At 42.5% G+C, this 25799-nt stretch overlaps 1 protein-coding gene and 1 long non-coding RNA gene across 6 annotated transcripts in view; one reads left to right on the top strand and one right to left on the bottom strand.

The window, feature by feature from the left end:
- The window catches only part of ANKRD29 (ankyrin repeat domain 29), a 40078-nt gene extending 21597 nt beyond the window's left edge, over positions 1-18481 (top strand). For all 5 annotated transcript variants that reach the window (XM_053246922.1, XM_053246924.1, XM_053246927.1 and 2 more), the window contains 6 exons: positions 1360-1458; positions 4330-4428; positions 7546-7644; positions 13150-13245; positions 13647-13745; positions 17953-18481. In XM_053246922.1, coding sequence (XP_053102897.1) covers positions 1360-1458; positions 4330-4428; positions 7546-7644; positions 13150-13245; positions 13647-13745; positions 17953-18036 — 576 coding nt within the window. In that variant the 3' untranslated portion in view covers positions 18037-18481. The remainder of the gene's footprint in view (positions 1-1359; positions 1459-4329; positions 4429-7545; positions 7645-13149; positions 13246-13646; positions 13746-17952) is intronic.
- LOC128323568 (uncharacterized) lies at positions 6665-24660 on the bottom strand. The gene is made up of 2 exons (XR_008306355.1): positions 23641-24660; positions 6665-7633 (listed from the first exon to the last, which is right to left on the bottom strand). It is a non-coding gene; the product is annotated as an uncharacterized LOC128323568 (long non-coding RNA).
- Between the last annotated feature and the right edge of the window lie 1139 nt (positions 24661-25799).

Here is a 25799-nt window from a genome sequence, read left to right as displayed (position 1 = left end):
ATTCTCTGAGGTGTCCAATAGACATGGAATAAAAGTTTCTTCTATATTAGCCACATTTTGAGATCTAAAAAAGCACGTTTCACTGCTTTCAAAGCGACTCGCCTTTGATTTAATAAGATGGGGTATTCAAGGTCATTGTTCCAAAGCCCACAAATATAATTGATATCAATCTTATCAGTGTCCTTAAATTTCTGATAGAGCAAAGTTACAGGCTTAGGTGCATCCAATAAATGTTCCAAGTCTATTAAGATAGAATTTCAGCTTGAAGGGGTACATGGGAGAGTGGTGCTGTTGCCTCCTTCATTGTCATAGTTAATCTTTTCACCATAATCTTTTTCAGACATTTTTTTTTAAAGAGCAGGGATGTTGTACTTGTGTACAGTGTTTCAAGAACACCCCCTGAAGCCCCACCCCCATGCTGCTGTGCTCAGAAGCCACACCTGTCCACTATCCATAGTTATAGTGTCTCTTCAGAGAAACGCTGTAATTGTGGAAAGATTATTTCCATGATTGGAAGGCAGGGGCACCTCGGCATTCCAAACATGGACAGAATCTGACAATGTGTTCAGTGCTTATCTCTTCAGACAATAATGCTATGAGCATGTGCAGTAGTGAGAGTACTCTTGAGAGTGACAGTATGGGGTGGGGTTTCAAGGTTTGTTCTTGAGATGCTGGAGCTGGACACAAGTACAGTGTCCCTCCCCTGCCCCCAAATCTGAAGATCATTCATGAGATGACTTCCCAGTATCGTGTTTCCCTCAGCCAGGCTCAGATGCCAGAAATGAGCCCAGCTGGGAGAAGAGCAGCCAAAGAGAGAGACTGAAGGAAGGTAGGAAACTGGTGAGGTCAAGGCTCCTTGCATTTTACTTCCACTCTTAAATTAGGCCTCCCAACCCATGAGGCATGACAGCACAGACTTTATTTCAAAAGACAGGTCTGCCACCCTTGCATCTAGTTTGGTCTCTAGTGAACAATTGCCAGCCCTGAGAAACAAGTTTCCACTAGATGAGAGAAAGAACGAGAGGGAAGCATAGCACCTCCCTTAAAGATACTTTTGGGTTAAAATTCAAATAACAAGTGCCAGCTGTTGACTAGCAGTATTTTGTGGACAAGATATTTTAGAAAGAGCTGCAAATTTGTGAGTAAGGCTTGGATTTTCAAAAAGGTAAATGGGAATTAAAGGCTGGTTGTTTTGGTTTCTTTGCAGGAGGTGGGAGGTGGGGGATGACGATGAAGGGGAATTTGTTTCCAGCCACGGTGATCTAAATGCTAAGAAACATTCAGCAGTTCTGTTCTCTGCAGCCTTTGTCCCTCCTCTCTCTCCCCCTTTCACTCTTCCTGTTCTTTACTCTTTTCCAGGATGGAGGGACAGCTCTGCTAGCTGCTTGTCAGTATGGGCACATGAAAGTGGTGGAAACCTTACTGAAGCATGGTGCCAACATTCATGATCAGCTTTATGTGAGTTTTCTCCAAGTTGACAGGCGTCCTCCCTGTTCCCTGGAAGGTGGAAAGTTTAGGGAGTCTTGCCAGGATTCATTTCTTTTTTACAGAGAAAGCAGCATGCAAATTGGAGGAACTGTTTCTGTGCAAGCTTTCGCATTAGAAAAGAGCAAATGAAAAATCTAGAATGGTTCAGAACACCATCTCTCACCATATGCTCAGAGCCATTCATTTCACAAAATTTGGTGGGTGGGGGGGCGGGGGGCGGAATTCTGATTGTACATCATCAGAATATGCTTGGGAGTCATATGTTTGATTACTTCCCCTGTGAAAGGATGTTCTTTGTTTTGAAAACATGGAGAACTCTTTGGTGCAGCTCTCTCCTTGATAAGTCTACTATATGTAGGGTGCCAACTTTTCTTCTGGCAAGGCTCCTGTGCCTTTAATGGTTGTGTCCTAAACAGAAATGTAGCAACTGAAGCTTTTCCCATCATGCAGTAGCAACGGGGAAAGCTGTACTTGCTAAAGTTTGCTGTGTCGCACAACTGTTAATGGTACAGGAATCCTGCCAGAAGAGTTGGCAACCCTAGTACTGGTCAGGTGGCTAGACAGCTAGTGGGCTGCAGGTGTAAAGAAGTACTTTCGTCTTTTATCTTGTGACTCACCCAAGTAAGGAATGTGCAGAATAAGAGGTGGAGAGAATCTAGGAAGGAAATTGTGACAACTACATAGGAAAGTCTGCCTCAGGCTTTGAAAATGTTGGCTTTCACTTGGTCCCTATGGAAATAACAGCATGATAACTTTTTTCTAGGCAGAAACAAAGCTCTGTATGGTGTGTTCCTGGAGGTTTCTGACTGATTGCTTAACATGCCTGCTCTCTCCTCAGCTTCTTATTTCCTCTGTTGTTTCCTTATATTTATATACTTGCCCTGTTCTTGTTTTACTTCTTTTGTTTCTTGTTTTTGTTGTGCATTCTGTCCATTTACAGAAACTGGTGTTTATTAGCACCAGCCAAAGAGGCACCTTTTAAAAATGGTGATTCTCTTTCCTGTGTTTAGCTGAATCCAAGACTAGGCCCCCCCCCCCGCCCCATTCTTTGATGTTAGAAACCGGAGGGTGGGTCGTCTTAAATCCGGAGTCCTCTTCCTTTCAGGTAAATACAGTGCAACCTGTATTTAACCTGTATTTTTAAAGGGGATTGTCTTAAATTCAGAGTCATCTTCTATTCAGGTAAATACAGTATTTAGCAGGGGAAAGCAACTGGCCCTGTCAAACCCCAGCATATCATCCCTCCAGTGGCTCTCGCTGGTGTCTATCTTACGTTTCTTTTTAGTTTGTGAGCCCTTTGGGGACAGGAAACCATCTTATATATTTATTTTTCTATGTAAACCACTTTGAGAACTTTTGTTGAAAAGCAGTATATAAATATTTGTTGTAGTTGTAGAGAATTTTATAAGATTAATTTGTATTATATGTAAGCAACATAAATGAACTCTAGGCACCTTGGTTGCTTCATTATACAAAGTCAATTATATCTGATCATGGATTGTGTAAAAATGCTGTGAGATCAGAAAAAGTGACCCCAGTCTAGCTCAGTGCAAATGATTGCTCCAAATAAGGATGCACATCCCCATCTACCACTGTGATGTGGTCAAAACGCCCGGTCCCAGTTAACAATCTTGTGGCCCTATTTTGGACCAACTGCAATTTCCAAACCTTGCTGGGTGACTCTGGGCCAGTCACTTCTCTCTCAGCCTAACCTAACCACTGCTCTGGGTTCCTTGGAGGAAGAGCGGGATATGAAATGTGAACAATAATAATAAAAAATCTCTGTACAACATCTGCCTTTCAGATGCATGTGTGAGCACATCTGCCTTTCTGGATTGGGACACACATTTGAACTGGTATCTATGCATTTTAAGACGGATGAAGAAATTTTCTCTTTGTGATGATTAACAAATAATATTAAATGTGCAACTACTGTTCCTTTTCATTCAACATTACTGGGCCTGATCCAGCCAAAGCTAAATCGATTTAAGCCCCATTAACTTCAGTAGAAGAGTTAAGCACATGCCCACTATTTCCTGTTTTCATTTAAATACTGCTTCAAAACTGTTAGATTGCTTTGAAACCTTTAATAAACTACATGATGAAATTGATGGGAGAATCCAGGTCCTTGCTATTTTATTTTAGCCATTAATGTTTTTGTTTTAAAGTGCATTCAAGCAGTAAAAGGAAGTTCCCTTGAAAACAAGTATCTGCTTAGTTTCTATTGCATGACATTTCTCAGCTAAGCTTACAGAAAGATTTCTGGTTTCTCATTGGCAGACTTCCACAAGAGGCAGACTTCAAATACACACTTGCTGGAACAATTACTCAGACAGCATCAAGATTTAAAGTTTAATCTTTAAATTGATTACATGTAAGGCCGGAAGCAGACTAATTAAAGATCAGCCTTGCATTTTGCTTTTATCGATGATGCAAAGAGGGTTGCATTAAGCAGCAAAAGCTTATCTGTAGTTATGGAAAGATATATTTAAGCATAATAGCATTGCTAGCTTGAAGGCTATTGGAGGGGAGGAAGGATTCAGTAAAGTAAAGGTAAAGTGTGCTGTCAAGTCGATTTCGACTCCTGGCGACCACAGAGCCCTGTGGTTATCTTTGGTAGAATACAGGAGGGGTTTACCATTGCCTCCTCCCACGCAGTATGAGATGATGCCTTTCACTGCTGCCCAATATAGGTGTTTCCCTTAGTCTGGGAAACATATCAGTGGGGATTTGAACTGGCAACCTTCTGCTTTTTAATCAAGCATTTCCCCGAATACAATCCTGTTGAGAATGTCTTTTGCTAGTTTGAAAGCAAATAATATGATTTTTCCCTTCCTACAGGATGGAGCTACTGCTCTTTTTCTGGCTGCCCAAGGTGGTTTCCTGGATTTAATTCGGTTATTATTGTCTTCAGGAGCAAAGGTCAACCAGCCAAGGCAGGTAATGTTCAGCTTTGCTAAAACATCGACCACTTTTTGTTCACCCTCTCTTTAAAAAAGAATCCTTCCAATGCATGCTAAAATTAATTAGCCATGACATGTTTCTCATTAAATTCCAATTATTGTTGTGACTTGGATAGGGAAATTAATATTTGATAAAACTTGGATACATGTGATCCTCTATGTAAACTGCCCAAGTTGTAGTTTAACTTTGTTGTGGTTAACTTCTTCTGACATTAGGAAACTTTACTCATGTGCTAATGTGCTACCCTAAACTATTTAGGTTAGTGAAATCCACAGCAGATTGTGAGGAGCTCCAAAAGGATCTCTCCAAACTGGGGGAGTTGGTGACATAATGGCAAATGTGGTTCAGTGTAAACAACTATAAAATGATACATACTGGGGCAAAAAACCCCAACTTCACACATATGCTGATGGGGTCTAAGCTTTTAGTGACTGACCAGGAGAGAGATCTTGAGGTTGTGGTGGACAGCTTGTTGAAAATGTTGACTCAGTGCACAGCAGCTGTGAAAAAGGCAGATACCATGCTAGGGATCATTAGGAAGGGGACTGAAAATAAAAATTCTAATATTATAATGCCCTTATACAAATCCATGGTGTGGCCACATCTGGGGTATTGTGTACAGTTCTGGTCACCACATCTTAAGAAGGACATTGTAGAACTGGAAGGTGCAGAAGAGGTAAACCAAGATGATCAGGGGCCTGGAGCACTTTCCTTATGAGGCATCATAATCACTTCTAACTGCTTGCTAGATCTTACACTGGCAGTAACTTACACATGTGGCAGTGCCCCTTAGGGGCATGATATGAGCACGCACAACACTAACCACATCTCTTAGGCTTCTCATCTCTGCCTTCTCATTAGGCATTTGCAGGCATGCAAGGCCATAGTAGTACAAAGGGTGTGTTTCCCTATCCCTTGACTTGATTACATCCTTGTCTTGCTCCTGGTTCCTGATGTATTTTTGGCCTCTGTCTTTAACTTGCCTGCATCCTTGTTTCTGAGGCTTCTCTTTTGATCATAACTTTCTGGCATTGTATCGGGACTACTCAGTGGGTTCCGGATGCTCTCTAACAAAATGAAATTGTTTATTATGAGGCTTTGTCTTGGAGACCATATTCTTAATAACCAGGGTTGAAAACAGTTTGTTCCAGAACCAACCTTGTCTGCTCCCCAGCAGATGGGCCTACTCTTCATCCAGCAAAGGTTATGGCCTGAACTAACTGATTTGCCATTGTTAATGTGTAAATTACCTTTTTAAATGAAGCGTATTTCCAGATGCTGATACATTGCAATGTCAGCATAAATTGCCATGATTGGGCCAGTGTTCCCTCTAACAGGGATTCCCAGATATTGTTGACTACAACTCCCAGAATCCCCAGCTGCAATAGCTTTTGCTTTGGAATTACAGGAGTTGTAGATAGGAATCCTCTAAGAAGAAAGAGGTGGTGTTATATTAGCGCCATCTGCTGACAGTCTACAGCAATCTGTGAAACAACTGAGAAAGAACTGGTTTCCCCCCGCAAATGAGAATAAAAGGAATATGAAAAAGATAAGTTGTTTCACAAATTGCTGCAGATTGCCAGAAGATGGTGCTAAGAACTGAACATGATCTCTTTTTTCTTAGTGTGGATTCCCTGTAATTTGTGCTGATGCTGAAATATATCAGTGTCTGGAAGGACCCTAATACCACATGACCCTGAAATACCTGCCTCAGCTATTTCAGACTTAGCTGCCTCAGCTTCTCTGGCTGCTTGCTTCCAGATTATGAGTGTCTACCAGACCTGAAGTGACAGCATTCCTTCAGTTCTCGCAAAGGTCAACAAGATTCTTTGCCATTCTTATTTGTATGTCTATTTTCAGCTTGTCGCTGAACACAAACAGATGCAAGAATGTTAAAATATTTATATTTTTACTGCTTGGTATTTAAAAACCCTTGGTGACACCAGCCACAAATCTATATCTTTCCCAACACAAGGTGTCTGCCTAGAGCAGCATTCACCTGTTTTAAGGTGCATACAACCCAGTACAAAATGCAGGTGCTATGTAGCAGCTACAGCAATCAGAAGATACTGTTAATAATCGTGAGCACTTTCCTTTAATTTGAAATATGACATCACAAATTCACATCCCATGTGCTAAGTTTAAAGATACTCATTTTAATTTCCTGTGTGAGCAGAAATATAAATTCTAGTTTTAAAAAAAAACCAACTCAAAGTTTCTACACTTTTATTTTGTTTTATAAACTCCAGTTTAAGAGAAAAGTTAAGGCTTTTGCAAACTGATTTGTGCAACAAAAAGCATGGAGATGGTAAGTTACAGTACCCACCTTAACTTGTGTGCTATGTCAGCTATAAAGGTGTTCTAAGTCTTGCAAACTGTGGGTCGCTTACAACTTGGGCTCCATACACCCACACTTTCCCTTGGTATTTCAGGAATATTTTTTAACTCTTTCCTTTTGTGTCATTTTTCTGTTGAAAATCATCCCCTCCACTGTCAGCGACATTCACCCCTGCTGGGGAAATGATACCTCTTCTTTGCAAGGTACCTCTTCCTCCCAGGGAAAGAAGCAGCTTGGCTATGCAATTATCAGCAGAAAAGGGAGGAGTAAGGAGCTCCTCTCTCCTCAGCCTCTCTCACAAAATAATAATAATGAAACTACACTTGATACTCTTTTTGCCTTAAGAGTGAACCAATTAAATCTTTCTCAGGATGAGATTTTTGAGCCTGTTACCGTTTCGATTTCAACTGCATGGGGAGCCTTGATGCTCTGCTTCATCTGTTAAAAATTGAAATATTTAAAAGAGAGAAAAATGTACTGTTATGGAGAGTAATGTTTTGATCTCACTAATGCATTGAACAATTTCCTCATTCCATTGTTTGAGTTTGGCCATGAAAAGTTTCATTCAGTCATAAGGGCACAGTGATATATTCCACTTGCATTCCCAACTAAGCTGAACACTGTGTCCCTTTTCAGGGCAAAATATTTCCTCCAGGGATTCGATTCTGTCCTTGAGTCTTGTGGCGAGCTGCCAAATAAGTTGAGTGTTGCTTGTATCAAATTCATCTATCCTGGGTGTTTTTTTCCCCTTAAAGGACGGGACAGCTCCATTGTGGATAGCTTCTCAGATGGGTCACAGTGAGGTAGTACGAGTAATGCTGCTCCGAGGAGCAGACAGAGATGCTGCAAGAAATGTGAGTAACTGGCTTTAGTTTTGTGGGCTTAATGTTTGAGGAAAATTAATCAACATGGTTCTGTGGTATGTGGCATTTCTAAATATCTCCTTGGAATACTTTGGCTGCCTTCACTCAGTGTCCCTTCTCTTCTGGGTCCCTTATTCAACTGGGCATCTCTTAGGCCCATTTCACATGATAATCTAAACCAGGCTTTTGATTATTGTCTTTCACTCATAATGAACTTCAAGCTCACACTGTCTCTTTGCATGTGCGAGGGAAGAAGATCAAAAGCTTCCAGATTTGGTTTTGAGATACCCACACTTTCCTGTTGTGTGCAAACTCTGGAAACTGGTTTATTCTAATTGTGGTTAGTTCAGACAAGCTAGGCTCAAACCATAGTTTCAGATTCTGGTTTGTTTGAATTAACCAGAGTTAGAATAAACCACAGGGTTCCAAGCAGAGGAGGAGAAAAGATGGAGTATGCAAGCCAAAAACTTGCTACAGCCCATTTACAGTGATCTAAATAATGGTTTAGATGATTGTCTGAACCAGGCTTGGAGTCCAGCAGGCTCTGCTTCCAGGTTAGTTCTGTGGTGCACAACCAGCAGTGCAGGCGGAGTCCTTTGAAAAAGCCAATCCTTTTTCTGTGGGAAACCTTGGTGATGAAAGTTTAAACTACACAGCCTGCACTGTTCCTTAAAGTGGCCACTGTCGGTCATGTAGAAAGTTGTGGTAAGACAGTGTAGACAGATGTGCATTCTGCACATGTTCCAAGCTGCTCGGTATTCATGATTACTACATGCATCACGTAGTAGAGGAGGAGGAACCTGGAGCTGGGACTTGTTGTTCTGGCCTCCAAGCATCCCTCAATACAACAGGCGTTGCACTGGGGATTTCCGCCCTCTGGGGGTGCTGTATTTGCCCGTATCTGTGATTCCCGGTAGCTGGATTAAAGGTGCTAGAGCATGGGATTATTAAACCAGGGTTATTAAGGGGGTTAGGCGGGAGGGGAGGGTTCCATGAAGATTCCGCCACTTCTCACGAGCAGCCTAACCCTGCTTGGGGCAGCCCAGGCAGGGTTAGACTGGTAGTGAGAAAAGCCTCATTGTTTCCATGTCAGTCTCACTAAATGAGAGCTATAGAAGCTCTTCTCACGATCAGTGAGAAGAACTTCAGAGCTAACTGCGAGGAAGGAGGGTTTACTTTACCTTCCCCACAGACGATCACAGTGAGCTCCCTAGGCAGGCAGATCGCCCTCACAGATGAGTGGCAGCTCTTCTGCGGGACGGCCACACCTTGCCACGCCATGCCCAGCAGCTCTGGGGGTCAGGTGCAGGGAAGCATCGCCATGCTGCACCCCACCGTGCAAGTGGCCCCCTCCCCACTGAGAGTGCCCACCGTGGCTGCAAGCAGCCGCATCCGACACACAGTCATTTAACCCAGTGTTTGGGCAGGCTACCTAAGAGGGCTCTCCGCCAGGAGCCACGCAGCTCCTGGTGGTTCTCATGAGCAGCAAAAACCAGGCTGGGCTTCCCTAGCCTGAATTTTGGGGCTCGTGAGAATAGCTTCATAGACTAAATTAGGATTATGCTTGTTACATCGGTAGTTATTTAAAGAGAAAGAAGAGTGGACTTTCAGATATGATAACCCTTCATCAGTTCAAAACTAATATAAAATGGTTCTGTCTGAGATCCTTTTAATGCCCAGATTTTGTGGCTGTTGCCTGGCCCATTTCCACACTAGCTATTCAGTTTGGATTACTGTCCTTTTTCACTCATTTTAACTGGGAGTTTCCACAATGCTGTTGCCGCATAGTGGCAGTCCAGTTGTATCAATGTATGTGGAACTAAGTAGGAGAGGTGGGGCAGCAGTCAGGAACAATAACACAGCAATACAAGGGGAAGATACAGATAGTTAGATAGATAAATGTTATTACAATCTTTGACCAGTACAGAAGCAAGAAGCGGTGGGGGGAGCACAAAATCAGGTCCGTACAATAATATAGCAACAATGACTTTATGAATATACAGTAGTATAGTAGACTACTCCAGTAGATCACTCATTAGATGCCATTGTATATTCATTGCTATTACACAAAACCTAGCCACGTTATGAATAACATGGGCTTGGTGGTCTGATAAGAGAAAGAAAATATATGCTTCATATCCTCTGCCTGGTAGGTCCTTAATCAAGGGTAAAATTAACGATTCACATGAATCCTATGGCCCACATCCCCTATGGACTGTGTACTACATGGACAGTAACGTTCAGAATAAGGAATCCCACCATATCTACCATATAGCACTGCTGAGGGCAACACACCAAAGCGGGCCAGCGCAAATGCTCTACGATATTTGGAAGTTATTAGGGCTTGACAATAATCAGCTGGCTTGGTGCTAAAAGCATGTCTTGGTGATTTAAGTCATTTTGAGGCCTTGCTTATTTCCTGTTGCCATTCCATATCCAATATTCTTTGCTTCACCGCCTTTTTTGCTTGTTCGTAACCAATGGATTGCAGCACTTCAAGGGAAAAACCATAAAAGGTGGGCTTTTCTTTAACAACTGACTTCCATTGTGATTGGAAACTATCTTCAAGCATCAGTGGGGCCAGACCCATAGGTGAGAATACCACTGTCAGCCAATAGTTAAGGGTAGTAATCCACACTCAAGTTTCCACTCACATGACTCCCAATTCCAATCTTAATGCTGTATTAGAGATGCATTTAGGGGCTTGCATAATTGATCTTAGAAATGTAGATTGTACTGTCTCTGGGCAAGGTTGAAGTAAGGGCCCAACTGTGCACTGTATAGAAGCTGTGCCACTACTTTTACCTCAAATAATTTCAAAACCGCAGGGACATATAACCCTCCTTTGGTATGATAGCAGGATATAATGGCCGAGGCACTCCTCTGTGCTACTTATGAAGCACAATCTAGGTGTGCATCTCTCCAACCTGAAGGATGGAAGGTTATTCCTAGATAGTTAAAACAGTGTACCTGGTCTGTTTTGTTGCCATTGATGTATCAGCTACTATCTTTAACTCTCCTGGCAAAGGTCATTATTTTCATCTTTTGATAATACAAAGGGAAGATACAGAGAGGGAACAGCTACTAGGAAGTGCTTGCTATTACAGCATGGATTAGGAGCAGGAGGGACTAGGGTTGCCATGCCCCCCGGAATTCAGAGTATCACCCAGATTTTAAGCATTTCATCCAGACTGCTTAGCCCACCCTGATTTGCCCAGATTTCAGATTTCATTTAAAAAAATAAAATAAAAACTAAGTTCTAGCCCTTGTAGAAGTGGAGTTAAGGAGCAGAAGTGCAGTCACTATTCTGCTCAACTGCTGGACTTGGATTAACAGAGGAAGAGCACAGGAGGCTAGCTGGGAGGGTTTCACTTTCACAAGTACAGTAATCCCCTGAGGAATGTTGCTTTATTTGTTATCAGCAGGGGATCTCTATCGGGCAGTTGAGAGGATAGCTTGCTTTTGATGTGAATCGCTACCTGCCTACCAGGCTGTGTATTGTAATAATATTTAAGGACTTTCTTGGCTTTACATTCAATGCATGCCAGAAGTAAGCACCATTGGTTTCAATCAGATCTTCTCTCAAATAAGTGTTTACAGAATTGCAGCATTAATTTAAAAAGCTGTGCATATTTTTTTTCTATTGCTGCTGTTAATATGTTATAGTATGAAAATGGTCAGGCAAAGATATCTTCCCCAAATATTGTTGGTAGATATCCAGAGCAAATACAAGTCAACTGGAAAGTGCAGCTGCTAATTTGCATATGCAAATTATTTGCAAGCCAATTTAATAATATGCAAATTAGGCACCCGGATTTAGAGAGCCAGAATATGGCAACCCTAGGAGAGACTCAGATGAATGTTGAAGCTAACCTCCAATAAACGACTTTTGTTATATACTCTTCCAGTCTGTGAAGACAATACTGAACTAGATAGACCAATGCTCTGATTCAGTATATGGCAGCTTCCTATGTTTCTGCTTGAGCCTTGATCCCTCAAATGGGGCAAACCCCACTTGAAACACCAGTGTTTTTAGTGCTGCCCTCCTGTGATTCAGACTTGATTTGTGATGGTTTTTCTTGCTTTTACAGAATAATGCCAGGCTTCTCTGTGTATACTGGAAAAGTGCTATTGATCTGTTGCATTTCCCCCCATTTTTGCTTATTTTATTTTAGTTGCTCCACTCAGCTGGAGCTCAGAGAAGAGGGGGTGACTGCACCCTGGGTTACCAAACTATGGAGAGGCTTGCAAAGGATTTTGCTGTCTTTGTTTCTGTTTTGGTCTTGGATGTAATAAATTTAATCAGTTTGCTGCCTTGCAAGGCTCTCTGAGGTTCTATGTGAAGAAGGGGATTTCTCTCTCCATCCACCTACTGGCTCTTCTCCCAAGCCAAGAGAAGGGTGCAGGGATCTCACACAGGAATCTCGCAGAGCTGTGCAGCTCCATTTGAGTGTGAGATTCCTGTGCTTTCCAGTTTGAGAGAAGGATGGATGGCATAGACGTCAGAGTGGAGAAGGAAGGTTGGGCTGCTGCTGTTTCCCCCGTGGGTAGCATATGGGTAGCACATGGGGGAGCAGCAGTGGAGAAGGTCACTGAGACTGTGCAAGGAAAGACACATTCAGGCTGCTGTTGCCACTGATCCACTACACTTCCACCTCTGTCCTTTAAGTGTTGTGTGTGGATCCACAGTTATAATTGCACTTCCAAATGACTGTGAAATAAGTTTGTTAAAGAGCCATAGTGTGGAACTGACCCTGGTTGCTCCAAGGACAATGGAAAGTAGTGTTCAGTCTTAGTTCACTGCATCACAGTTTTGTTTGGCCTTATCACAAATGGCACAGAGGCAAACCCAGATTTGCTACCAAATATATTCTCAGCCAGCAGCTGCAGCCAGTCACGGCTCCTTAACAAATGGGCTCATAGTCTCACATGTAGGTGTATCCATGGGCGTCCACAGAACTTTTTCCGGGGAGGGCAAAGGCTGCAATTCCATACCTAGTTACCTAGGAGTAAGCGCCATTGAATTCAGTGGGACTGGCTCAATTCAGGGGGAGGGAATGTCCCCCCCACCTGACATTTATGAGTGAATCCATAAAACGTCTTAAGCATACACCTAAATATGTGATGTGAGGAATTGTCCTCTGCACCTCAGATTTTGAGGCTTTTAATGATGTTTTAGAGACAATATTTTTTAATTCCTTATTTATATTGAAAATAAAAGGTAAGGGAATATAAAAACTGAGGTGGTGTTTGTGAAGGACTGGGAGGAGGTGAGGTAATAGTATGACTATAAAGAATGTAATGCTGCTGGGCAGATAAATCATGCAATAAAGACCCTTTCATGCCCTCCATGTGTGGTAAATAACATCTAAACCAGCCGTAGCAGGAAATAGTGATGGAGAGAACCCTCTCTGTACAGGTTCTAGGGAGGGCCATATATAAAAAGGACGAGTGGTTGTCCTAACTTATCTCTCTCTCTCTTTCTTTCCATTGAAGGATGGCACAACTGCTTTACTTAAAGCTGCAAACAAAGGATATAGTAGTGTTATAGAGGAATTACTTAAATTCTCCCCTGCACTGGGCTTACTGAAGGCAAGTATTGAAAAATTATTTGGGGCATTCAGGACCATAATTAATTCAATGAGATTTTATAGAAGTTCACACTAATTTCTGTGGGGCATGCAGATATCAGACCAAGTCTCCCCCAGATACGAAGATATTTTTCTCATGGTCTAGCACTACAGGCCTTAATATACATTTGAAGACCCCCGCCTCGGACTTCAGATATAATAGCATCACTTGGTTATTCCCCAGTACATGTGCATTGAGTGTCAGAGCTAGGCAGTAAAAGGCTTGTGCCCATTCTTTTTTTGAAAACCTATGAAAAGACTGCTCCCTCTTCTTCCTTGAGCCCTTCCTGCACTGCTGATAGGGACCTTCGTTATTCTCTGAATATGCTATGTGGATGTGTTTACATGTTTTGTATTTTTTAGAATGGGACATCAGCTCTCCATGCTGCAGTTGTTGGTGGCAATATCAGAGCAGTAGCGCTACTCTTGGAAGCAGGAGCGGATCCATTTCTTAGGAACAAGGTAGTGTGCTTTGGTGTTTTAGCTTGCCAGACCTTGGAACTACGAGGATGTATTCAGCACATTAAAACTGTATATCCCTAAACTGATATATTAATGGAGACTATTGGCAGCAGGAGGGGTTGGGTCCATTCATGAGCTGAGGTTAGGGTTTTTTGCTATTTGATCTCAAATCAAATCGCAAAAATTTGAACTGATTTGTTGAACTGGCCATCCATTGCCAGCTGGTTTGATGAATCAAATTTGGAAAAAAATGTTTTGATCGCAATTCACTCATAAGGAACAATGAGGAACTCGAATCACCCTATTGTTCACTGTGGGTAGGTCCAAGGGACACCAAAGTGGATTGGGTGGTAGGGCATGATGGGTGCTACCTACCAACCAACCAGTGTTCCTTCTAACAAGGATTCCCAGATGTTGTTGACTACAACTCCCAGCATCCCCAGCTGCAGTGGCCTCTGGCTGGGTATTTTGGGAGTTGTAGTCAACAACATCTGGGAATCCCTGTTAGAAGGAACACTGCACCCAACCCACAAAAGAAGCGGGCAGTTTTTAATTTTAAAAACAAAAACCTTTTGCAAAAAAACCCTGTAGGATCCTATGGAAGTTTAGGTTAAACTTTTTTTTAACTGCTCACTTGCCCATTTCTTTTGTGGGTTAGATGGTGGCATCCATCACCCTGTACCACCAGACCCACTTTGGTGTCCCTAGGACTTACCCATGAAGAACAATAGGGTGATTCAAGTTCCCCATTGTTCCTATGGGCGAAATAAGCAGAGTACAAACATTCTGCAACTCTGCCTTGAAGAACACTGCAGACAGAAGCACTCCCAGTCCCTCCCAACACAGAACACCACATTTTGCCAAACACACAGACCAAAGATGACCAAAAAAAGAATCACTGATCCAGAATCTACTGCCAGTCACAGTGCCTGCACTGCAGTAACATCATTGGCACAAGTTGTTCTCTCACACACAATTATGACTCCATCCTACTTGCAAGAGCTGCCACAGCACAGCAGCACCCTTAGGAGCCAGTACGCATTGCCATAAGCTCAACTACAGTAATGTTTTCAGACACATTTTCGGTATACTTTGCAATACAGATTGCAGAGCAGTGAGTGAAGCATAATTTACTCTCAAGGCCAGACATGAAGCTCATCACAGCAATCAGCAAGAAATATTACATGCATACATACACACCTGAGCTGCATTCCCAGTGTCCATTTCTCGCCACAACACCATCTCACAAACAGACTGAACCAAAACCATAACTCAGGTTCTGCCTTTGTCAATTTGAGATCCAGCAAAACCAGATAGTTAGTTATAGCAGCAGTAGATAGCACAGCATTATACTCAGTGCTGAGAAAAGAAAAGCATAAAATCAAACCTTCCTTGATTCTTCATGTCCTGATGTATTGTTTCCTTCATTAGGGCTCTCTGCCTCCCAATCCCTTTGAATATACATTTTGAAATTCCCTCCAAAAGTGAAGGGGCCTTCCCCTCTCTCCTCCCTTCCCCCGGCCAATGGGGGCACAATGGGGTTACACTCCCTGTGAAAGATCAGGTATGTAGCTTGGGAGTGCTCCTGGACCCAAAGCTCTCTCTGGTTTCTCAGGATGAGGCAGTGGCCAGGAGCGCTTTTTATCAGCTTTGGCTGATATGTCAGCTATGTCCATTTCTAGAGGTGAATGACCTTAAAACAGTGGTATATATGCTGGTATCTTCCAGACTTAACTACTGTAATTCGCTCTACATGGGGCTGCCTTTGTATGTAGTCCAGAAACTACAATTGGTACAGAATGCGGCAGCCAGATTGGTCTCTGGGACAACACGAAGGGACCACATAACACTGGTTTTGAAAGAACTGCATTGGCTACCAATACGTTTCTGGGTGGAATACAAATTGCTGGTTATTACCTATAAAGCCCTTAATGGCTTGGGTCCAGGCTATTTAAGAGAGTTCCTCCTTTCGTCATGAACCCTGCCACCTGTTACGATCTTCTGGAATGGTCCGGTTACAGTTGCCACCAGCTTCTTTCTGTGGCTGCCCCAGGGCTTTGGAATATGTTCTCTGCTGAAATAAGAGCATCTCCTTCTCTGTTTTCAGGAAGACCCTCAAGACTCTCCTGTTCTCTCAAACTTTTAATTAGAATTACTTTTAATAATTTGTTTTTTATTGTTTTTATTTTTATGTATTAATCTGTGGTTTTTTAATATTAAAATTTGTATATCACCTAGAGATGCACATATCAGGCAGTATAAAAATGATAAATAAACAATAAATAAATAATTCACACAAGCGGAAACTGTGTTCTACCCAGATTTGAGAGCTGTGTGTGCTCCCAATTTTTGGTTGTATGGAAGCAAGGTAATAAGTAAACCTGGGTAGAAGTGATTGTGTGGAAGCAAGGTAGGAGGAAAAGCTACCCAGGTTTCCTCGAACTTGCTTCCACACAACCAAAAAATGGGAGCACACACAGCTCCCAAACCCAGGTAGAACACAGTTTTCGCTTGTGTGAATGACCTCATTGTCTGGCCCTGAACAAAACCGGATATGGGCTTATTAGCATGAAATAAAACAGCCATGGAGCCTGATCCTGTGGAATTTACTTGGAAGTAAGTTCCATTCCATTGGCTGACATCCTGCCTAACGAAGCATGCATATAAGGAGGAACTGCAGGAACATGCTCGGCGCGCTTGCAGAATTCCCGCAGTCACATGTGCTGTTGCATAAGAACCACTAGTTCGCAGTGCTTCCTGCATGCCGGCAGCACTCTGTAGGATCAAAAAGCACTCTGTGCTGCTGATCTTCTGGAGGGTGGGGACACTCCAAACTCTAATGGCCCTTGCAGAATAGCACATTTATGGAGGGACTGGGGGAGTTCCTTGAGGGCTCCCGGTGCATCCTCGCATTCGCTTCTTATGCTCACGCTTCATTAGTCCATATGTCAGCCATCGAGTTGAATGGGGTCGAGTCCAAAGTTAAATGTACATACCACTAAAGCTTTAGAAAGGAATTCCCAGGTTTTGTGCAACCCAAATTATTGTCTAAACAAATGTTTGAGGGTGAAATTGCCATTAGTGGTGTGCATGGAACTGTGGCATGCCGGTTCGCAGCCAGGTGGGGGGGCTCTTTAAGGGTGGGAAAGGGTGCACTTACCCCTCCCACCACTGGCACTTCTTTTTTGAAAAGCATTTGGGGGCGGTAGCATATCTCCCTGCCACCCCTTCCCCCGTTCCTCGGCAAAAGGCTTCAGAATGTGCGATTACATGTGCGCACACGTTGCATGCATATGTCGCATGCACGCACACATCTGACGTACACATGCACGTGGCACACACACGTGACGCATGCACGTGCAATCGCACATTCTGAAGCCTTTTGCTGAGGAACGGGGGAATGGGCAGCAGGGAGGTACGATACCGCCCCAAATGCTTTTCAAAAAAGGAGCGCCAGTGGAGGAAAAACATTGGGAGGAGTAAGTGCATCCTCCCCCGCCCTTAAAGAGCCACTCCCCCGGCTGCAAACCATGACACACACACACACCCACGAACCGATTTGCAGGCCTTTAGAATGGCCTGCGAACTGGTCCGTGCACATCACTAATCACCATGGAACTTCTGTCATCTCACCCCAGGATTACTATTGCATCAGTAGCTCTGTTTTGGCACCTGTTTTCATACCTCTGCAAAAAATAAAAGGTGTGTTTGTTTCCTTTTAAATATTAATGTTAATTATGTACAAGATATGGTATAAGGAGTTATGATAGGTTAATCTGTGTACTGCTACTAAATGCACACATTATCTTGCTGCTTTTTGTTTTTTTGGTTAGTTTTACTCCAAATACTTCCCATAAGCCTACTTTTGAAATACAGTCTCTATTAAACATGAAATAACTTATAACAGTGCAACATTACTGAGCCTTTTGTTATAAGTCATTTCATATTAGAGCAGGCCTGCTCAACTTAGGCGCCGCCAGCTGTTTTTGGACTACACCTCCCATACTCCCCAGTCATAGTGGCCAATAGCCAGGGATTATGGGGGTTGTAGGCCAACATCTGCAGGAGGACCGAAGTTGAGCAGCCCTGTATTAGAGCATACAACTGAAGGCAGATGCTCTTTTTTTCGTGCTCCAATTCTGGTGCAGTCTAGAGAAATTGTGACAATCCTCTACTTGGTTTCCAACTGAGTTGTGTCTCGTTTCAGAAAAATGAACTGCCTTCAGATCTAACAAAAAATGAGCGCATCCTACGGCTCCTGCAGGCCAGAGAAAAGCACACAAAGAGCTAATCCAACGTTTCGTGCTTGAGAGAGAACTGATGAGCCCTACCAATGCTAGCCCTCAAGCAAAGCTCGTATTCCTGCAGAACTGGAAATGTGTTGCTGAGACTCAAGCATGTCTTGACTCCTACTCTGTGAATGAGGTCAGGGTTCTTCATGTAGTGGCACTGCGAAGGCTTCAGTCTTGTGCCACTAAACTCATAACTGGTTTCTGTTGCCAGCTTCAGTGCAGGGAGGACTGGGTCCCTAACATAGCTTTCCCGAATTAACAGCCCTTTCTGTACCAGAGAAATTGTCCCCTTTTGCTGTAGCATTATCTGTTGCTTGTAGTAAGCCTCCTGATCCTTCTCAGGTATTCCACAGGCCTTTACAGTAGGCATGTGCCCGAAACGTTTTGGAGGCCATTATGAAGGCCTTCGAAACGTTTCGGCGCTGGGGGCGGTTTCGGCGCTGGCGGGGGTAGCGCTTTAAGGGCGGGGGAGGGTGTACTCACCCCTCCCGCCAATTTCCCCTACCGGCGCGTTGTTTTTTTAAAGCCCCACGGGGCGGCAGCGTTCCTCCCTGCCGCCCCGTTTTCCCCGTGGGCCGGAAGTGGCCAGAAGTCGCGAGTGCGCGTGTGCCTGTTGCGCACGCACGCCCTTCTGCCGTGTGCGCATGCGCATGACGGGCGCACGCGCACTCATCACTTCCGGCCACTTCCGGCCGATGGGGAAAACGGGGCGGCAGGGAGGAACGCTGCTGCCCCGTGGGGCTTAAAAAAAACAACGCGCCGGCGGGGGAAATGCAGCGGGAGAGGTGAGTACACCCTCCCCCGCCCTTAAAGCGCTATCCCCGCCAGCGCCGAAGATTTCCGTGCACATCCCTACTTTACAGTACTGCTGTGACTACCCCAAACTCTAACTTGTTCATTAGAATATGTTGACATGGCCCCATTCATTGTGAACCCTTCCCATACTGTGCAGATAGGAAGCACAGACTTAGCACAAACAATTGTGTTTCCCAAATTGCTTCAGCCCTATTTGTAGCAATTGTTACTGTCTGCCTTCCTGTTCATTAGTATCATGAAGGTTTGCAAGAAAATGTGGGGTATTCAGTTACCTACAGCACTATCCCATACCACTGCTGGAATGTAGGACTCCAGTTAGCATAGTAGAATGATAAAAAGTACTACTAGTATTCTTTAACACTGAGCTCTGGTACATAAATTATATTTCTGTTATTCAAAAAGCACATTGAGATGAACTATATGTAGATTGTTTATTATCTACACAAGTGTGTTCTCTATCTAGGATGGCATAATGTATGAATATATTGTGCTACAACAAAATGTCACAAGTCCCAGAGAGCTTTTGGAAATGCATTGTACAAGGAGGTGTGTGTATGTATCCCACCATTTTTTCAATAGAATTCAGGCTGGCCGACACATAAAAGTTAAAATAGAGTAAATTAATGTGAGAAAAATGGTTACTAAGCTCATCAAGTAGGAAAGGGTAGTCAACTCACATACTAGAAAGTTTCAGTCAGTTTGTGAATACATTGGGTTGTATTCTAAGAGCTTTCATTTGCTCAAGGGGAGGTGTTCATTTTTGCTATTCTCCAACCATCACAGACAGAGTCATGGGGCTGAAAGGCAGATAGGTGAAAATTGTCACTCTCCTCTTGTGCAAACAGAGCTTGTGCAGCAAACAGGTAGCTTTTGGGACATGCTGTTTTTACCTTCATTCTGGGATGGAGAGAAATAAAACAGGCAGAATGATACATTTCATTTTATATACATGCTATTTAAAATTGCTGCAAGCTTCCAGGATTTACAAGATTCTTCCCATGCACTGGCTTTTCAGAGAAAAAGTAAAAGGGTATAGAAATGTAATAAATTTGTGTATGTGCATACATTTATTTATTTATTGAAAATTTCTTGTATACCGCCTCCTCCAAAGACTCTAAGCAGTGAACAACAATGTTTATCGATCTCTATACTACCCTTCCAAAAAATGCCTCAGGGCTGTTTACATTAAAACAAAACAATTAAAATCAATTAACAATTTAAAACAGACTATAAAACACCATAAAACAATTAACAGTTAAAACATTCAAAACAGTTTAAAAACCCTGGAAAACCAGGTTACAGCAAGTTAAAAACATTTACAAGAAATTAAAAACCCTGGAAGGCCAGGCCAAACAGATAGGTTTTGAGGGCTTTCCTGAAGGCCAATAATGAATTCAAATTATGGATTCTGCAGGGAGTGCATTCCACAGCCCAGGAGCAGCTACAAAGAAGGTAGCCCACCTCTTGAGTTGCCACCAGGTAACAATAGCAATAATCTAAAACAAAAAATTAAAGGGCAAAAGCCTGGCAAAAAAGTAGGTCTTGAGAAGGGCCTTGAAAGTCACTAAGGAGGGGGCTGAACGAATCTGTGGGGGGGCGGGTTTCCAAATAAGAGGGGTGGCCACAGAGAAGGCCCTCCTACGGGCCCAGGACACTAAGGCGGGCCAATTGAGAAGATCTCACAGGATGGGATACAACTGGCTGAGAGAGGCGATCCCGGAGATATACAGATGCAAAGCCCATAAGGGTTTTGTAGGTGAGAACCAGCACTTTAAATTGGACCCAGAAGCAAACAGGCAACCAGCGCAGCGACCATAAAAGAGGTGTAAAAAATCTACGGCCACCCATGAGGAGGTGGTCTGCTGCATTCTGGACTAGTTGACGCTTCTAAATAGTTTTCAAAGGCAACCCTAGGTAGAGCGTATTACAGGAATCCAAGCAAGAGGTAACAAAGGCGTGAGTTACTGTTGCCAGGGCCTGCCGGTTGAGAAAAGGCCGTAACTGGTGAACTAGCCAAAGCTGGGCAAAGGCACCCCTGGCCATGGCCTCCACCTGCTGTTCAGATCACGAACCTTCTCTCTCAAGGAAAGTGCAACCCCGTCAAGAGATAAACTCACACATAGCAATTGGCCAGACTGCAAACTGAACAAGAGCAACTCGGTCTTGGAGGGATTAAGCCTGAGCTTGTTTTGGCCCCTCCAGGTACTGAGCCAGCAGCACATGCCAAGCTATCACTTTGCATGGCATGCATGTGCTTGCTAATCACTCACAGCATCCTAAGAATGAAGTGAGGAGTGAATGAAACTTTCTCTGTAAAACAGCCTTGTGATGAAGCCCACAAAAATTGCTAGGTTGGGTGGAGTGCGAACTTGTTTATGGACAGAATTGCAAGCATTAGGCAAAAATTGTCTTTCTCTCCAATGTTGGGGGCAGTTCATGGAGGCAGGGATGAATAAGGGGAATGATCTCTTGGTGAACTTCCAAGAAGTGTTTGGGGAGGGAGGTCGATGAAGACGTTGGCACCAGGATCAATATCGAGGCTTCAGGCAGCACTGAAGGCAGTACTAGTGCCCACAGAGGCATGACGTTAAAAAGTTAGAGAATAAAACTTCATTTCCCACTCCCACCCCTGCAGCACTTGCACGCATTCAAAAACAGTTCTCTCCTGGACATAGTTCCTGGTCGCTTATGGTGATCAAGCAAGTACTTGGAGACAAGGCTGCTGTAAAAGGATATATAGGTAAAAACAGTCCTGTTGGATCAAACACATTCATTGGATGATCTTGAGTAGTAATATTATGAATTCTCTATCCACTTTCTTCATAGCATTTATAATTTTGTCAGTCTCTCTCATGTCTTCCATTGATAATCTTTAAGCTGAAAAGCCCCAAATAGTTACTTTGCTACTATATAAGAATGTGCCCCAACCCCTTGTGACTCCTGGAAACTTGCAGCAATTTTAGATTTTGGTTACATTTGGTTGATAATTTACACTTTTTCTGCACCTTTTCCACATCTACAAATCCTTTTACACATGGATGATTAGAACTATGCACAGTATTCCAGACATGACTGCACTCTTAAATTTACAAAAAGACATTATGATACTGACTGTTGTATTTGCAGTTCCTTTCCAAACAATCCCTAGTATGGAATTCACCTTTTTCACAATTGCTGCGCACTGAACTGAATTCCATAGCACTATCCACCACAGCCCTAAGATTCCTTGTCTAATTAATCACTGCCAGTTCAGACTCTGTCAGTATACAGGAGAACCTCATTAATTACTGGTCCAGCACCTGTGGTTTTGCATAGCTGCAGTCAGGTAATGGACACCCAAACTCGGTGTATGTAAAAAAAAAACACCCACACCCCAACAACCCTGCATAAAAACAGTAAAACCCACGTATTCATGGGTGCGGCATGGTCGGAAATGACCTCAGAGGTCATTTCCGGCTGCCATTTTATAGCTCTTTTATTTTAAAAAGTGGGGGAAAATGATTTTCAGCCATTTTTTTAACTGTTTGGGGGCATCTTCAAACTCCTTGTGGGCAATGGAGCATGGTAGGGCACTTTATTTGCCCGTATTGTCTGTTGGGGGGGCGATTTGAGATGGTGCAGGAACCTAATCCCCCAATTTGCATTCACTTTAATGCCCCATTATTTGCAGATTTACTATCTGTGCCCCTCTCCCCACCGTGGAATGAAACTGCCACAAATAACAGGGTTCTTCTGTATATGTGAAGTGAAGCCCCCCACCCAATTCTATGTGCATCATTTTATACATACTTAATTGAACCTTATTTTCTCTTTTGTTACCTATTCACCCAGTTCAGAGAGATCCTTTTGGAGCTTTTTGAGTTCATATGCCCACAGTATTGGTTTACCTCAGTCATTTGTGGGTTTAGGAACAGCATACTGTTATATTATTGTAACGGACCTCTCTGAAGATTAACAAATTGCTGAGCGGGGCAGAAGTACAAGAGTTGATGATCAAATAAACCAAGTGTTGGTTTATTGCTGCTCAGCAACTCATTGCTCTTACGTGATGCCAATCCACAACATATTTTAGCCATGCAATACCACCATACAGTGTTTTAAATATATATTGAATAAGGATACAGTAGTTAATATCCATCAGCCACTATGCATTGGACCTCTTCCAGAAACTGGAGCTTGGAATTATGGACCAGTTATCCTACTGAACAGATAACAACAATGGGGTAGAAACACTCACATGACTATATGGTGCTAAAAAAAAAAGCCCTTGCCTATGGCTGATCGTTTGTAGCAGCCTATTTTTCTAGCATAATCAAGGCTGATGTTGATAATTCCATACACAATATGATCGAAACTCACATCTCATGTATTTATTTGAATAGAATATTCATGCTATAATTCTATGCCTGTAGATGACCGAACTCATCTTATTAGTCACAACTAGTTACCACCAGTGTTGTGTGTAACAGGTGGTAAATGTTGATTTCAACTCCCACCATCCCCAGCTGCAATGGCCTTTGGCTTGGGATGATGGGAGCTGTAGTCCACAACATCTGGGAATGCCTGTTACAAGGAGCACTGGTTACCACCCAAGTGAGGGTGACACCTGGTTGTATAATTCAATATATAGACAAAATTCATGCTACGTACTTTGAAATTATTAAGTTGCTTGTGTCAATATGGACAGAGTTCAATGCCCAGGAAAATAAAATGCCCCTTTCAAAGGCTGCAAACTTAAACTTCAGTTGAATGGCACTGCTACTTTAGTAAATAAAATAATCACTTACCATTGTTTGAAGGGTGTGGCTCATGTTGAGGCACACTGGTGAATTCAAAGTATCTGACCTACAAACAGAAAACCAAGGGCCTGATCGACAGGATAAGGGGGAAGAGCAATGGGGTTCTAATTAATTGCAAAAACTGATGCACTTTTGCAAATAAGACAGTGTTGGCTTTTATTTTTTTTAAAGTATGTTGGAGCAGTATGCTTTCCAGTAAGCATGAGATATAAGAGCAATCTGCTTGAGTGGGTTAATAATGCTGCAATGTCATGTATTTAATGGGTGTTTTTCCCCCTTCTTCATTAATTGTGTGTCTTGTTAAATGAATTAATAGAATTAAAGGATTAAAGAAATACACGAGAAGTCATAAAACATGGCATTCATGACAGACAGATGGTGCCTGAACTCCTCTCAATTAATTTTTACTCCGGTGGAAATTTAGGATACAGTTGAATTACAGACAGTGATATTACTAATACAGTAATCTGTAATTCTGCAGCAGGTAATCTAGTAAAAACTACTCTCCCACCCCAGCCCCCGTTAATGGCTATGGGGAAGTATATCAGATAGGACTCTGTTGTATCAGTGGTAGCAAAGAAGCTGCCAAAAGAACTAGATTTAAGGGTTCCCTCTGGTCATCTCGGATTGCCACCTCTAAATGTAGAGAGGGTTCTTATCCTTTTAAAAGCTATTTAGTTAAAGAGAAGCCTGCATGTGGGGGGTGCTTGGGGTGCTGATGTAAGATTATATTTTTCCCCTTAGTACCCTTGCTATGGGTTTCCTTGGAGATTACCATTACCTAACCAAACACAGCCCCAAGCTATCCTTGTTTGATTTATTATATCCAAAATAAATGGATACAAGGTAGAAGACAGTGCTAAATGCGCATTATTACCCGTTATTAATTAGAGTGAACATTGGGGCTGCTTCAACACATCGTTCCTTTTGCATCTAAAGATATCAGTTTTCTGTAATGAAACAACCTGCATACACAGCTATACTATAAACACCTTTTAAAAACTATGTAACAATTTGATCTGTACATGTGGGATTTGCCTCCCCAAAATAACATTATTTTTAATTGATATCCATTTCAGTCTCTGATGAATGCATTCATTTAGAAGTAAGGATTGGTGATGATATTAATAAGACTTAGGGCTATTTCTGCCCAAAATGTTTCCTGATATGAAGATTCTTCTTAACTGTCATAGAAAAGACTAGTTTCTATCATGGTTATATGCATGGGCAAGCTGATACATAGAGGGTTCCCTCATCTATATACCTGCTGCAGGAAAATCGTCCTCATTAGGTCACCACTCAAATGTTATAAATGAACTTTTTTCCAAAAAGGAAATGAACATATGCATTAAGAAGAAATAGAGTTGATTGTTACATGTTTGTAGGTGTTAGGCAAGCACCTTGATCCTAGACATTTGTGCTAGTATATTTGTGTGTGATGCTAGTATAATATTGTTTAAGTTTAAAAACAAATCACGTGGCATAGTGTCATGTGGAGCTGTTGGTTCTCCCTATGCTAAGTAATGTGGTGATGATGCAGCAAATCTTATAAGTCAGTAAGCCTTAAAATAAATTTTAAAATGTGGGGTTATGTTCTTTAGTAAGATCCTGTTGAATTTACTATGTGCAATATACAAATAATGCTTGAGCAGAAATAGCCAGGTGTCAATTTTCTAGTTAGTTTTTAAATTGCACAAAATTTATTGTTTGAATACATAGGTCAGCTGTGCTGACTGTCAAATTCCATCATGTCATTTCCTTCAGGAGGCTCAGAGTGCAAACTGACACAGAAACAGACTTTTTCTTCCTTTTAGCATTCCACTGGAAAAGACAGGATATATTTAAAATCATTTGCTGGAGCTCTATTTATAATTGCAGTGTTAGAAAGCAGTTAGGCTCTGTTTATCACAACCTATCCAAAGACTATAGATATGGGGTTGTGCCTCTCATCAATATATGAAAATGTGCATGGATGGGGACAAATTGAATTGTTCCTTTACAGCAGCTCTGCATTTGCTCGGAAGGATTTTTCAGTTCCAATCTTGTTTTTCTCTTAGCTCTGCATAGAACAGGGCATTTGTAAGAAATTATGAACATTTCATCTATTTCCTAAAGCATTAACATTCATACTGATTTTCCAAGCAATC

The sequence above is a fragment of the Hemicordylus capensis genome, chromosome 4 (genome assembly GCF_027244095.1).
Source record: "Hemicordylus capensis ecotype Gifberg chromosome 4, rHemCap1.1.pri, whole genome shotgun sequence".
In the NCBI taxonomy this organism is placed as follows: domain Eukaryota; kingdom Metazoa; phylum Chordata; class Lepidosauria; order Squamata; family Cordylidae; genus Hemicordylus; species Hemicordylus capensis.
This window is presented reverse-complemented; position numbering and strand designations above follow the sequence as displayed.